Source organism: Strix aluco, chromosome Z (genome assembly GCF_031877795.1).
Source record: "Strix aluco isolate bStrAlu1 chromosome Z, bStrAlu1.hap1, whole genome shotgun sequence".
NCBI lineage: Eukaryota > Metazoa > Chordata > Aves > Strigiformes > Strigidae > Strix > Strix aluco.
This window is the reverse complement of record NC_133971.1, coordinates 87,326,087-87,342,423: the sequence shown is the minus strand read 5'-3', so window position 1 is coordinate 87,342,423 and position 16,337 is coordinate 87,326,087. Positions and strand designations below refer to the sequence as shown.

The 16,337-nt window shown below is 39.1% G+C and overlaps 1 protein-coding gene across 2 annotated transcripts in view; it reads right to left on the bottom strand.

Annotated features, from left to right (window-relative positions):
- Nucleotides 1-16,337, bottom strand: part of KIAA1328 (KIAA1328 ortholog) — a 175,140-nt gene that overhangs the window by 43,239 nt on the left and 115,564 nt on the right. For both annotated transcript variants that reach the window (XM_074811712.1, XM_074811713.1), the window contains 2 exons: nucleotides 14,865-15,550; nucleotides 11,994-12,089 (listed from right to left, as the gene is read on the bottom strand). In XM_074811712.1, coding sequence (XP_074667813.1) covers nucleotides 11,994-12,089; nucleotides 14,865-15,550 — 782 coding nt within the window. The remainder of the gene's footprint in view (nucleotides 1-11,993; nucleotides 12,090-14,864; nucleotides 15,551-16,337) is intronic.

Below are 16,337 nucleotides of genomic sequence, written 5' to 3'. Positions count from 1 at the left end.
TCATACAAAACAGGCAGTGATTGCCTACAATCTATACATTATTACGCACACAATATATTGCTGGGGAGAGATGCAGAGTTTTCATCGTCAGGGTCAGTGCCCTTGAACCCAGTAATGCCTATGACTATCAGGTTTTGCTGTTGGTTGGTTGTGTTTTGTTTTTTTTTTTTTTCTTGAACTGTCTCTCTTGGACCTACTGTATTTGGTTTACTTTTCTTTCATCTTGGAGGAGTTATACCAGCTACTACACTAAAAACTCTTCCATATATCAGGCTGTACCAGGGTACAGTAATCCATGGCACAGCTTCTCCAGATCACTCTTTTAGAGACCAGTTCCCTTCCCAATTCCCTCAGTGACTGGTGCTCAGATATTTAATTCCACCAGCAAGAATTAAGGCCACATATGCTCTTAATTAGCAATGACCTATTAGATCATACCAGCCATAGGTGAAACCCTGGCCTCATTGAATCAATCAGAATCCTGCCTTTATCTTCAATGAAGTCAAGACTTCACTTAATATACACAGTTAGAGGTCCATTTGTAGCAAGTACTAAGCTAAATTCCATCTAAAATTATATTCATGCCTTCCCTTTGAAGCCCTGTCCTGATTCTGCTTTAAGTTAGCTATATTTCAACTCCCTACCAGTATCTTTCCCACATATCTTAGTTTTCCTAATAAACAGCAAATGAGATCTGATTACTTTTCTCTCTTCTCTTCTGAATCCAAAGAAAATTCCAACATAAACGTTTTCAGTCTTAGAGAAATGGCCACAGAAAGCAGACTGGCAAAGCTTTAGCAGGACAAAATGCTGTGATTGTGTGTTTGGCCTTTCTTATAGAGCAGAGCAGAGCAGCTGTCGTTCCAGCAAGCAATGCTGTCAGCCTTCACAAAAGAAAGTCATGTAAATGTCAAGTCATAGGTATAAAAACAATCCTTCAAAACAGTGTCTGTATATCTGAAATGCCTGCCTAGCTGTCACCATTGAAAGTACCATAAGGAATGATGCAAAAGCCTGTTTAGGACAAACAAAGTTTTTGAACTAAATCCAAACTTCTCCAGTAGATCAAGCCACATCACTCTCTCCTTCAGAAGGAGAATCACATGCTCTTCAGCAAAGTGAATGCCTGTCTTAGTGCCTTATACAGCATCACTATTGTTTGGCTGAGAGTCAGCCCCGTTCACAAGGTGCCCATCGAAATGCCATATGCAAGCTATCTCTTGAACAAACACCCCCCAAATTAGATTGCAATTTGATTGTGATAAAGACATAGAAGAACAATGCATCATCCCTTCTCAACTTGGCTCACCCAGAACAAAAGACTTCACAGTAGGTGGGCTGCACTGCAAAACAGGCTGTGGCTGAGCTGTTGCTGCAGAGATCGATCTGAGTGTGCAAGCTGCACCTGCTTGGTGCAAGAGTTCTTATGTTTTCCTTTGCTAAGACTATCAGTACATAAGCACTCTCTCCTTCATAGGAGTTTCCAGACAGGCAGATAGGTGTTGATAACAGGAGCTTTCAGTAAATGAGCAGCAATTGCAAAAGCCCTTTCTCTGATCATGGATCAGACCATGGAGCAATCATTTGCTAAGGATAAGTGACGATATAGCAGAAGAGGGACACAACAAGAGTTGAAAAGTAGGTACTCACACGGTTTCCAGTATGCCCTACTAACAAGACATTTTGAAGAGATGCCTAACTAAAGCAACAGATATTTAAGACTGCATTCTTATGTACAGGTATTATGAAGAGTCACATACACACAGAAAATAAAGCTCTGGAGGATCCCGTAGTGCCTGTATGTGAAAGAAGCATTATAAGAGACATAATATCTATAGATGCTTCTGTTCATTGACAACGTTGCACTTGATAGATGCTGATTTTCAACATTCAGGATACTGTCATGATAAATTATCATCCCTGGTTTCTAAGGGAGGAAATGAAGGAACAAAGTTACAAACTTCTCACACTGATAGCAATGAAAATTAATAACCACTAACCTTGGCAAATACACATACCCCTAAGGATCCCAATGTGACCTTCCAGGGGTCACTGACAGGTCGCCAGACATCAGGGAACATGTTGCAGTGAAATCCTTTCATAAATGCATCAAATTCCATAATAAACAAAATTAGAGGGTTTATCTTATCTTTCCTATTCTTCTGAGGCTGCTGTCCTTCAACCTGATTTCTCTAATGATTAGGAACAATTAACACTGAAACCAACATGGGGGGCACCCTTACAGGACTCATCTCTTTCCATGACAATTCTGTCCTCTTATTCTAATCATCTTTATCTGTATCACATGATGACTGAATCAAGCATTTTAAGCTTGATTAAGTTTTCTACTGGTTTTCTGGGTTATACAGGTCTGTTAGTGTCAAAGTGTTACAAATCTGGAGACTAGTCAATCTGGAGACTGCAATACTTTTCTTACGCCAAAAGCCATCAAAGGCTCTGTGTGTTGGCATGGGCTCAGCCCAGGTATAAAGCACAGCTCTAACATGATGCCAACATGTCTCCTCGCACCACACTGGCTTCCCAGCCAAATATAAACCTGACACGGGTTTTGATTCTTGTTTTATAGTGATCAAAAACAATGACATGTTAGAATATAGCCAGATCTGTAACTATAAATGTACAAGGCATCCTAAATGCTCTCACGCAAGGATCTTTTAAAACAGTGTCATGTAATATTCCACTTCTGTTGGAAACACCACTCCTGATGGATCTTTACACTTCATCAGCCTTTTTTCCATGATTAAGTCACATCTGTGGGACATGGTCACTCTATGATTAAGGAGTATATCAGTGATGTACTACTACACTTGTACTCATATATATTATATTGCTTAGTAAAATGAAAACTTTGAGACTGTTTATTGATCTACTTTTAAAAATATCTTATAGCCCAAAAAGAAGTAAATATAGTAGTTAGACTTCGAACTTTACTCAGATTAGTGGATTACCATGCCCAACAGATATAGATTTGACAAGGCAGCTCTTGGTCAAGATTTAAAATTTCACTTCTGTCCACTACAATTGCCTTGAACCCACTGAAGTTACATATTTCATAGAGAATGTTTGATGGCTAGTGATAGAAAAATCAGGTATTTATTGCAAGTGCAATACAGACTTAGACATCTAACTGATGGCATACAACTCTAAAAACATGGCCTGGGCCTCACCAAAAACAGCACTCTAAAGAGTGCCTCTTTCAGAGGATGGATTTTATGTGAATGTGCCAGCACCACTGAATATTGACTCAACCAGGATGTTTACGGAATAGATTTTACATATTTTTGTACTCTTATATTCAGGAAATAAAGAGACATGATAGAATTGAAACCACACAGAAACCATTGGCTTGCTATGAGGCACATATCAGTGAGATATGTATTGGCGTGCTCTGATGTCCAGTATCAAGGGAAGGAATAAAGGGAAGACACCCTGGCATGAGGCTGTGTGCAGTGAAGCTGTGGGTTCTACCCAGGATCTGGGCTGCTTGTTCCCTGCCCCTAGAAACTGAACGTGACAAATACACCACATATTTTTGTTAGTCCAGATACAAGCGATTCTTGCCATCTTACGGCTACTGACGTTAGGTCTTGGAACTCTACCTTTGCACAACTTTGTTATAACCTGTTTGGAAATGTCTGTCCAGAGCTGTTGCCACCAGTGCCACTCTGACACTGTGATGTGGGTTTAGGGGCTTGCATTTTTTGTGTTGCTGAACAACCTCAGCCCTACTGAGTCTACAGCCAGTATATAAATTTAGCCCATCTCTCAGAGACATGATTTTCTCAAAAAGGATGCAAGATGGAGAGGGAGATTAAGGGAGCACCAAGTCAAAAAGTAAAAAAGGATTAACTACATATCAGTCAAACAGAAGGGCATGTTAGTTACATGAAGAGGTGAAGCATAGCACTATTGGCAGAAGACTGAAGATACTTGCATATTGTTTTGTTTCAAACTCTTGCATGTGCTAGAAGACATACCTAAATTTTTCTACACAGAAGAGCTGATAATTTGTCACTGCAGTTGAGTTATAATACTTCTCTCCCTAGGACAGTGGTGATATCTTTTGAGTATGACTTAGATTTTAGATGGACTTACCAGGCAGAGACCATCCTTGTAGTCAGTGGAAATAGATGCATTAGTTTGAAACTTATCACACTAGGAGTGAGGATGGGGAGGAAAAAAAAGCACTCAAACTGTGGAAAAAAAAAAAAAGAACTGATACTTGGTCTTCAAAAGAGAGTTTCAGAGAGGCAACAGTGACAAGATCTGAATAAGCAGCCAAGATAGCAATTTGGAAAACTTATTTTGAAGGAGGAGAATGAATATTGAGCAGTCAAAGACGACTTTACAGTTGTCAAGGTGGAAGATGAAGGACTAGAGCAGGGGGTGGTGTTTTAACTGTTGACACACTGGAGGTGTGTTTTTGCTGCAAAGGAGAAGGAAGCTGCAATAGCTGTCAGCAGCCCAGATGCGTATGGAGAAGGAGAGTGACCCCAAGGTTACGAGTCTGAGTGACAGGGAGGATGTGGCGTTATCAAAATCAGAAGTGAAGAGCGATTCAGAAGCAAAAGTAAGAAGTTCTGTTTTGGCGAGATTACAAATGATCTGAAGGCAAAACAACCAGGATTATATGTCAGGGAGGCAGTCAGATATGCAAGACTAGATGGAACAGAGCAGAGGGTTTAAGAGTTATTGGCGGAGAGATGAGAGCCAAATCCGTGTAACTAGATGTTGTCATCCACGGACATGGGTACAGAAATCTCCAGACAAATCAAGGAGCGACTAAATCCCTTCCCTGCCACCTCACAGAGGTTCCTACCTAGTTCCAAAAGAAATTATCTAAAATAGTGCTGCAAAAACATGCATAAAAAACCCTGTCCCTCCATAAAATCTAAAGATCATACTGTTTCTAAAACTAGGGCAACCACTAAATGAAAGTTAACCCGAACAATAACTTTAGCTAAACTTCAGGTCACATGCATTTAATATAATGAGATGAAGAATATGAAAAGGCCATTCATAATGGAATTCATCGAGTTAGGAATGCCATGCTTAGCTGCCTTATAACATATAATTAATGATCCTATAAAAATCCAGCAGTACGAACTCTCCCGGCTGCCCGCAGAAGTGTTCTTTATGCTGGGTAGGGCAAGCAAGCATCTGCTTCCACAAATACTGCCCTTTGAGAAGCTGAAAAGCTTTTTTTCCCCTGCTCCATCAGGGACCACACTGCCATTTCCATGACACGCTGAGCTTTGAACCGTTACCCAAATCAGACTATAGCATTTGGCAACCCAGTACACATCTGTCATGATAGACTGGTTATTGGTGAAAAGTTAAAGAAAAAGTCATTAACTCTTTTCCATTGCTTCTAATACCCCACCTTCCTCTAGATTATTTATAATCCCCACTAAACCCACCCTCTGTTTATAGTCTTTTAACGCAACAGAGAAATACATACTGTCTGGAGAGCTGTCTTGCCTTATACCACTGCCAACCATTTGGTACAACAAAAGACATTCTCTCTCCATCAAAAGGCCTGATCCCTCCTGAAGCCTTGATGCTCAGATTCAAGGTTAAAGGATTAAGGCCTGAAGCATTGAGTACCAGAGGAAAGGAAGCCAAATATCAAAAGAAACACAAAAATCAATCCTCTTCACCGCAGGAGCAATGTGAAGAACAAATCAGCTGGGCTGAATCTAAAATTTTCTCCGCGTGGCTCTCAAAAATTAGCACTGTTATAAACGTAATGGGTAGTTCTGTAAAGCCTCAGCACCCATGCAAAGCCAGAGTTCAGCTCAACACACCAGTACACAGTCTGGAAAGTTTTATGTCAGAATAATTCAGTAGCAAATATACAAAGTCCACTTCAGAGGAAGTGAGAGCTGAAGAGCAAGCGAGAGCACGCGTGCCGTTATCTTTATGTGTAGTCTGTATATCTGCAAGTGGCAGAATCTAGTATTTACCGGAGTTTGCCTTTTGCTTCAATCCTCTGTGTGCTGAAGTGCAGCCAAGGTCACAAGAGGGGTGGGGGAGTGGGTTTTAGCTTAGTGCAGCCGTGATCATGGCCAGAACAGCAGGGTACAGCTGATTTCTTAACTTTGTAATACCAATAGCTTTTGTTCTTAGTCCTGCCCCATCAGTTCTGATATAAGCTTTTAAATGGCATGAAAGTTGTGCGGGTGGGTTTAAATCTCCTAATTTAAAACTACCTTCCAGAACATTTTGTTTTATAAGATTTTTCTTAACTTTTCCAACTCACAAATTTCTGGGACATATGAATATCTAGATTAAACATAATTCTCTCTTCATCCAAGATTACATATAAAAATAAAAAGTAACAAAATGTTATGTCTGAAAAAGTAATCCACTCCAATTTATAAAAATAGAATTCAGGTTTTCAAAATTCAATTCAGGCAGTAAACTAACAGTGTCTACATTTCCCTGTAAAGGAGGCATCTGCAAATGACTTGCAAAAATGTCTCTCACTGTCTGCAAGTGTTGGCAAGGAACAAACTCCTTCAGGAGATGCATGAATTTTAAATATTTCAACCCAAAGAAAAAAAAATCTCTGGGCATTTTCAGTTCTGATATGTGATATTACAGAACTATACCCATGGAGAAGACTGGCAGAAAATGTACGTTTTGTGAAAATACCAAAGCATTTGAGTTTTAGCAAGCCTATTTTCACTGATTGCCATCCTACGCTTAGCAGTGTTTCTAACACCAGAGTTCCTGTGCTTTTTGAAGACCTCACCTACAGGTTGGCTCCATCTGCCTACAGAAACTACTTATGGTACCTCCTACTTGCATCTTATACCTCAAGTCAATCAGTAGGCTTCCTGCTCAAGGTTACTTTGGACTGTAATGGAAATGATGTAATACTGCTGTGTGCAGCATACGTAATCATGAGAACAGAATCAGCATAATTCAGGTAAACGTAACAGAGGCAGCTTCAAAACCCTGTCGCAGTTGAAAGTAAACCTGAAAATGAGATTAGTGAAGCAACCAGGTCAGCAGAAATGAACTCCTCACTCCCCAGTCTGATAAGGATCACTGCCTACCTTAAAAAAAAAAAAATGCATGCATTGATATGTAAAAAATTGCCACAATAAGCTTTTAGTAACCATATCAGAACAAAATACTTCACCCTGCACAAGAAAACCTAATACCTTCAGGCTCTGCACGTGGCACTAATGAAGCAAAAATGTGTATCTAACACCAACTATACTCTCCTGTTATGTCACAACTGGCAGCCATCTGTTGGAGGGATGCTGTGCCTATGTATAGCCAGACAACGCCATGAAAGAAGAAAAACTCGTATCTGCACCTAATTCAGCATTTGCATTATTGGCAGATCTGCAAGCACTTTTTTTACTGGCCAAACAAGTGTTCGCTCCACAAATATCCTATCTAAAAATGATACAAACTTCAATGTAAAATTATCTGGAACAAGAAAGTAACTTGGGTGTTAAAAGGAGCACTAACAAGTGAGTAAGTGGCTTCCAGATACACAGATTTTATGGGCCATTTGCAAGCACAGTTGATTTCAGCCCGATTTAATGTGCCAGTCTGCCAAAACAGCAAATAGATGAAAAAAAAATCCCAACAAACTGTATTCAATACATTCCTAAAAGTTGGCCAAGTACTACCTAGATGCACCTCAAGACACCAAGGACAACTCATAGATGAACTGAGGCCTGGGAGGCCTTGGACAATGAGCCAACTGTGGCACTGGTGATGGTTTCTCCTTCAGAGGCTCAGGACAAGAGTAACAGGAGGTGATGCACGCTGGTATGAAGGAGAACTGTCAAGAAAACTCCAAACAGGAAACAAAATGGGTGCTACCATTGCCACCGGTTTTTAAATATCAGTCCCCTTCAAAAATGGGAGTAACGGGGCCAGCACAAGTCAGGTCTGAGGTGGCAGAGCTGTGTGATTGTGTGTGATTTTTATTTTCTTTTTAAATTACTTGGAGGAGGGGGGGGATTGAGCAAACCTGGATATGCCTGGGACAGCAGGGGGAGCTGCGAGTCTGCGTTCCTCTGCACATCTATTTAATTGTGTTGAATATTTGGACAAAAACACAGAAGTATGCTTGCACATCACCATAGAAAGATGCCTGCATGTCTAACAAGTCACAAAAAACAATCGAGTTCATAACAAAGCATTAAACAAGGAGCAAGAGATAATTGTCACCTTCTCTCACAAGATAATAAAAATAGTTACACCAGAAACATAAAAATCTTTTAAAAGACCCCTGACAGCATTCCCTCCTGGAACTATCACCATAGCAATGAGCATTCAAATAGGGGGAAAGTACTGCTGAATTCTGTGTTTGATATTTTCAACTAACTAAAAACAGAAACTGGAAAAAATACACATGGGTGATATACAATGAAGAACACAAACATAAAAAGCCTTCAATGAAATTAAAGGTGGCAAATTCCACCTGCAAATCTTCGATACTCTAGGAGAGAAATCCTTTAACCAGGTAGCATACATTGAAAGAGTGCCTGCAGATAACTGTAAACCCATCCAATAGCTGCTGTATCCAACAATTCCTATTTATAACGTTTTGCACAGGTCCGTGCAGAGGTACAGTGGCAGTATTGTGTGAAATCTGAGGGAAAGCTGTATGTTAGAGAGAAGGCAGTAGAAAGTTGTACTGGCAGAGCCATATAGGAAACCTAAGAATCAGAAAAGCAGGGTACTTTCTATGTTAAGATTTAGGCACAAAGCACAACTCTGGGGAGGGGTGCTCACAAAGTAGCAAACCGTATCTCCTCTAGTTGGTGCTATTAAACAGGTCTTATTTCCATGACCTTCAGATCCAAAGTTACAATTAAATAAAGGAGAGAAGAGTGGATTGTTTTAAAATTCCTCTCCCAGATGCAGACCTCAGGAGCACACACAAAAGCAGGTGCCGGGTGTACTGATCCTACTGAATAGGCATGGAGTGGGTACTTGAGCATGTACCGAGCATCTGCATCTGAGGGATGGAAAGTGCTTTGTAAAAGGCTGTTTTATGCTAAACAAATGCATCAGGTTATGTTTTTATTTTGAGCATTTTAAAGCATCTTGCACACTGGGACAGACTTGAAAAGAAATTATACAGACAACCAGACAACTTGCCATTAATTGTACAAGTTACTATCTCCATAGCTGAAAATTGGCTGTGGGCTCACTTAGGAGCACTCCAAGCTACTGAAAACCATCCTCAATAGAATCTGCTCTGTCTGCTGCACCTTAGAGAACTGGAGATCCCGCATCTGAAGACTCTTCAGGTCCCACACACTGGCCCAGCTGCATGCTGACACATGTGACAGACACATTTCTTCCCAACAGCTCCTCAACATACCCAGCAGGGAAGTAACAAATTCAACATTGCAAATTCATACCAGGACCATACAAAGAGGCTGAGATGGACAACACTTGCTGACTTTGATAATGAAAAAAACATAATGGCACATTTAGAAGAGAAAACAAAACAGGCCTCCATTAGAAAATTTGACTATAGTTTGTTGTAGTGCCCGAGATAAAAGTTTTTCTTTTCACAGACAGACAATGACCAAAATCTGTATCAGAAATCAAACTCCGTACTGCATTTGCTCATGGAATCTATTTTTCCTTTTTCAAGGAGGGAAAAAATTAATCCCTACAGGAGATGACAAGATGCCTTTTAAAGTACATATCTCATTTCTGACTACAATTACCTTTCAATAGCCTGGCACAGCTGCACGCTCCTATTTGCTTTTTGTTTTTCATTAAAGGCTCCTCTATTATTTGTACTCATCCTATAGCATTTAAGCCTGGCAGTGATGCACATTCCCTTGCCTACGATTCTTCCCACAGATAGTAGAGAATAAATTGCAATTAGATTTTCGTAATTGTAGATAATTAACTCAAAATGAGCTGTTAATTATAAAAAAACCTATGTTTTTCAGTTCTTGATTATATTATTTATTTTACTTCTGAACTCCAATATATCACTTCAGCAAGTTTAGTATTTTAAAGGACTTTCAACATTTCCTTTAAAATACCAGGATATTTTTAAGCTAAGTTTTGCTTATTTGAAGACTGAAATCAAGTTTCATGCTGTGAGGTTTGCTAGAGGAGCTCTAATGTATGAACTGAAAGTCAGAGAGGGCTGATTTTCCATTTGGGTTCTGATAGCATTTGCTATAACAAGAACCGTTTTGCAGGTCAATTAAAAAACAAATAACAACAAAATTAAACCCCCAAAAAATGAACAAAAACCAGAAAAGAGACTGTCAAAGAAAGATGTATTCCTATCAGCTCTTCCTCCTTTCTAAGCTCTAGCCACACACTTGCACACTCTCTCGTTAACTGAAGAAAACATCACTTACATATTCAAATGCATAAAAGAGACAAATGGACTTGTCTTCCATAGCCTCTTCCAGCCTTACATTAGAGTAAATTATTTAGGGACCGTTCATCTGGTAACCTTTGCGAAACTGAAGATGGCATATACGAAGAAAACTTCCAAGTGTTTTGCTGCCAAACTTCATAACCAGCTGGCATGGCAACTTGAGACTGCACGAACACATATTAACTTTGAAAAATTACACTAAATTAAACCAGAGGAATGAAGAGAGGGCGGGGAACCTTTTGAAATCTGGAACTCTCATTTTGTTAACAGCACAGGTTTTCCTCATTTTTCCTGCTAGGCTGTGTAGATTTTTGCAGGTTTTTGGTAAACTGTTGACAAGAGGCCCTACAGGTGTTCTAGGTTACATTTTTCCTCCAAGGGGCTTAATGCTACTTCATCTTAAACATATCACAACTCTCCATCTCTTTTGTTACAGCAAACACACTTTGATCACTTCAGTCTGTGTGAAAATGAAATAAAAGAGCATCAGAATACAATAAGGATATGCCAGTAATTCACAGCAGCCAAACATCTGGTTAAGCAGCAAAGTATTCCAAGAAAACTAACAACTGTTCCAGAGAAAGAAGTCTTATTCCTTGAAAAGGAATCTCAAAAAAATAAAGTAAAATCAGTATCACTTAATGTTAAAAAAATAAAAAATAACGCATCAGACCCTTAGTTTATAAATAAATAAACAGTTCTTCCAGTATTCTTATAGTGGAGAGAAAAGCTTATTATTTTAAAGTCTTCTCTTGTCACTAAAGAAGGGACCATTCAGAGGACAGCTGCTCATCTTGTCTACCAAACAGGGACTACTTTGGTCAAAGGAACATCTATAGTTGAAACAGAACAAGAAGCTGTCACTTTTTGAGAAAGGAAGAAAAACTCTGTCAAATCCACAGTTTTTATTTGTTGCTTTTCTAATAAGCCTGAATCTTCTTCCAGTGGTAACAGGACATGCAACAGGGTAGGATAGAAAGAAAACACAATAATGTATTGATTAAGGTTTTAAATAGCATGCAAAATTGAGATAAAGAGCTAAATATTGGCTTAACTCTACTTCCAGTTATTTCAGTGGTAGTTTGCTCTGATCACACTGAAGCGGAGGTGCAACACAGCACTGTTTAAAAAACAAGTAACTGTCACCAATTATAAAAGACCATTTCTATCTGGGAGTTAAAGGATAATGTATTTTTTACATCAGGTGCAAATCAAGACTAAAGAGATGTTCCGATCTTAACTGAAAAAAATAACAAGCAGTACCTAGAACAAAGAACAAAAGCTAAGATTATGTGAAAACTCCATTTTGCACTGGGCTAGGTTAGTGTCCATAAGAGATAACACACAAAACCTGAGACCTCTACAGGAAGTCAACCCCTAAACCATGAGTAATAACAGGTCAGCATAACTATTGAGTTGACTCATAAAACACAACACCCAATGAATTTTACCTTTCCTGCAGGAAAAAAGCTCTTAATCTGAAACAAACACATGAACAAATACACTTGGCAGCCAACACCACACTGTCAAGAAGATATACTGACACTGTGAAGTACTTAGAAGTGAAGAGAGAAATTACCTTAGCCCCATGCTGTTGCCGTTCATCATCAGAGCAAGTTCTCCAGGTGCTTCATCAATGGGCACATCTTCCGAACCAGGTACGTGGCCTCCAAACCTGAAAAAGCAGAGTTAGCTCGTTTTGCAGCTGGTCAAACCATCACACCAGGAACTCGCCACAAAAAGGTGAGTTGTGTGCCTACAAACAGGGCACTTAATCACGTTAAATACAGAAGCTTTCATGACTGTTTTCACACTTTCAAATATACTTTTGTTTTGGAAGGCTGACTTACGTCCAGTGCCTTTGCTTCTAAGGGTTACCATTGGGAAAAAGACTAGAAAAATTTCATTTACTGATTTCCAAGGACCAGCTCCCTTAAGGAAATGGTCACAGAATCCACAGTATGTGTACACTGCATAAAATGTAGAATTCGGCTGAGATGGTTGTGTCTCCTGAAACTGTGGGCCCACAGATGATGCTCTATTTTTAATAGATCACCCCACCTTTTTCTTTCTCTCCAATGAAGATATAAAAGTCAACAACAGAGGTACTTCTCCCTTTTCATTTGAATAAAATTCCTGCTTCCAGGATTTACCATATTTGTCTGCTCTGGTGTGGCTGGCATCAGGAAGAGTCACGAAACTGCCCGTTTCCCTGCACGCACAACATTTTTCACAGCCAAGCAACTATTTCACGTAGAGGGAAACTGCAAACTCTAAGTACTATGCTCACCTGAGGCTAAATAGGAAAATGGGGGGAAATTAAAATGCAGTTATGATGCAGCATGGCAAAAAAAAGGATCAATTCATACTTTCGTTAAAAGAGCAGAAGAGTTAATAGCCAATAATTACAAATGGTCAGACCTTGTACTTATCATTCGATGACAATACTTTCAGCAGGTCAGAATGGACCTTAACAGCACTCCACCCAGGCAGAAGGACAGACAAAAAAACCCACTACCTGGAAATGGATTTTTGTTGTATTGCTTTTTTAAACTGTCATGATGTTAAGAGATGAACTACATTAGAGCCTCCTGACAATGAAGCAAAAGGTATTTAAGCTTAGCTAAACAAAATTTTATTGTTTGTAGTATATAAAATTACCCTGTTATCAAGTGCAAAAGTGAATTATATACCTAGAACTGAAACAGAACTGTGATGCCTGAGAGATTTACCTGTAAATATCAAACATTTAATTCTAAAGAGACTGAGTATTTTTTAACAGCAAGCACACTATGTTCTAGTTGCTTTTCTTAGAATATGGCAAATGTGCTTTCACCTTCACCTCTGAAAAGAGAACACAAAAATACTGAGTCCTCAGATTGATCATATATGATTTTCTTTCACAGAATTCTTTTAGGTAACTAGAGCTCTGTAAACCATGAAGGTTTTTTTCAGAAAAACAACAGCTAAAATAGGCATAAGAGCTTTAACAAGCTCATCATTATAGATATATTTAAGGTCCATTTTTTTCTGGGCTTATGATGCCTCAAATGGTAAAAAATATCCATTAGTAGCAAAACCACCAAAAACCTCAGTCTGTATGTCCTTCATATTCTACTTGTTTTTCATTAGAGGGATGCACGCATAGAATTAAGGTATCTGATGATTAAGAATCCATCTGTTCCTACTTAATTCTCACCTGAAGTCATAATCCTTTGTTTGTGACCTCAGTGATTTTCAACACACAGAATTGTGATTGCCTTTAAGACAGGTATTTTTAAAGCCATATAAACACATTATTTTCAATGGAAGCCAAAATCGAAGATAACAAACAAAAGACCACCTAAATTATGGTATTCTCTTTTAGAGTTTGACAAGTAACCAGGGGGCTGGGATTAAGAAGAGAAAGTGATATATTCCTCCATGGTGGTTAGAGTACGTGAATGTAGGAAGTGTGTCACATAATGCAGACTCTCATGGGATGCTGTCAGCACTTGCCATATTAAAACAGCATAGAAATAATCATCCTTGTGAAACACCCTTATTGCTTCTTCTACAAGACTGCTACATTCTCCCCCATTGCTTTCCCTTTCTAGTGCTGAACTGCTAGTACCCAACTGAGTTACACTGGCTAATTCAACTTACTTTAACCTGCTCCCTTTCACTGTTCCTCTTTGCTCTAGTAACATGATACCAATAAACCAGTTTCTCCCTCTTTCCCAGAGACCCCATTTACATTGTCAGGAAGGTGTTACCTCACCTTCTACAACAAGCTCATGGGCCTTTCAAGCCACATCCCATATTTCTATGGTTATTGCCTTTACCTTCTTCTAGCCTTAAGCATGTATTGTGCCTCAGTCTTGGCATTCTTCCTTCCACAATCATCACTGGGAAGAAAATGTCCTTGCTACACAGAGCTCCCTTCCCTTTCCATGTGTATATATGGGAAAAAAATATTCCATATATAAAGAAATTATCTCCATCTCTTCTGTAAAACACACATCTTCCAGTCCTTACCTAGGAAGGTGCAATACTTAAAACGGACCTCACCAAGGAAAGAAGGGGGAGTGTCACATCTACGTCATCCACGCTGACATTGCTTCTTGCCAAATGCTTCACTCCTTCAAGTGCCAGCACTAACATCAACCTCTTGTTTTCTTCTACTGCTCCTCTTTTCTCACCTAGTCTTTTACCACTCTGCTTTTCTTATGCCTTTCTTTCTATCACATACTGGTTTTCTCTGCTGCTTTCCACAGCTGTCATGCCATTTCCCAACAGTATATGCTAATACATTAAAAAGTTTCCTCCGCTCTAAATCACTGTTAGAAAGAATTTGTGCCACTAGTCTTGCCTATCTTATTAGTTCCGTTCTCCCACTTTAATTATCTATTGCCCACGTGTTCATTAGAAATTTTAGATTTTTTTAAAAAATGACAAATCTCAAAATCACCTGTTATAATCCAGACGGGATTGGTGTAGTTGTTGTTGTTTTAGGAGCAGTTTTGCTTCTTGCTTAGCCAATAAATGTTGGAGGCGTTCCTTTTCAATTTCCAACTCCATTTTCTGCAGAAGGAGCTTCTGCCTTCTTTCTTCATACAACCTTTTAGCCTGTTCTTTTCCTTTAGGCCCTGAGTCCATGCTGTCATTCTGCCCGGAAACTTCAGAGCTCCTAGAATAATCACAGGTTTTGTGAACTGGCCCAGAGTGTCTTCTAAGTACCTGGCTGACATGGTGGCTCTCTTGCATGCTCCCTGAGCTCCCTACATGCCTGCAGGCACAACTGTGACTCACTTGCTGAGGGCATGTGCTCTGAAATTCATTTGCTTTCTGGTCCATCTCCTGAGCTGGTTTTACATGGTGAGGGTTCCTCTGTTTGGCTGGGGAAATCATATTGTTACACTTTCTGTGCAAGTCATTTTCTACCGGATATTTCTTCAGACACGTCTGATGGTTGTAATGGATTTCAGTCCCGTAATTGTGATTATTCCTGCAAGGCTGAGACAATGCAACACGGGCTGGGTTTCCAGCCTTTGATGCTCTACTGTTCTTATAAAAAGTTTGAGGTCCCCCAATACCCAAGTAGGAACCATCTAGATCCAAAGATGGTTGTTGGCATAAGCTCTTCTTACTGGATACCTGCAATAAAAGAAACAATTTCCTGTGAATCATCAAAATTTATCTTTGCTCATTAATTTCATTTGGTAAATGTGTTCTCTCAGAAACAGACTTGCTGCATCACAGACATAGAGCCAAACCTGAAAAAAATGTTTATCAGAAGACAGACACGAATCTGCTATCAAATCTACATTTCATTCCATCTACACAAGTGTAATAAATGTAAAACTACTGCCTGCAGGATCCTCAGCATAAAATGAGTCACTTCATAGTATCAAGTAGTTGTGAGCATCTAGGGTTACATAAAATCAACTTGAAGAGTGGCAAAAAACATTAAATGTTAAGGTTTGAAAATGTTTAATTTTGAATACCAAGCCAAAAAATCCATTCAGCCACTATAAATACTCTTTGATTGGCCATTACACAGCAGGAGATTTGATGTAAAACATTTCACCTTGCACTGAATGGGATATTACTTACTGCTGGAAATTTGATGAGAGTTTTTGAAATATCTTTACAGAAACACAGATAAAAACCAACTACTTTCTGTAAAAAATGGTTGTACATCAAAAGCTGTCATTTAAATACAAAACATGTTTAAATTCAGCTATAAACTGAAGTGATTTTTCAATTAAGCTGGGCAAGTGATTATACTCTGATAAAACTCTGAAGAAAGAAAGCAACTATAACTCACATTTGTCAACCCAGTGCTAGCAAATTCTAGTGGTTTTGTTATACTTGTGGATATTATGTAACAGACATCAAAATCCTACTTATATCCTGGAGTATCTTTGCACTATGGTTCATC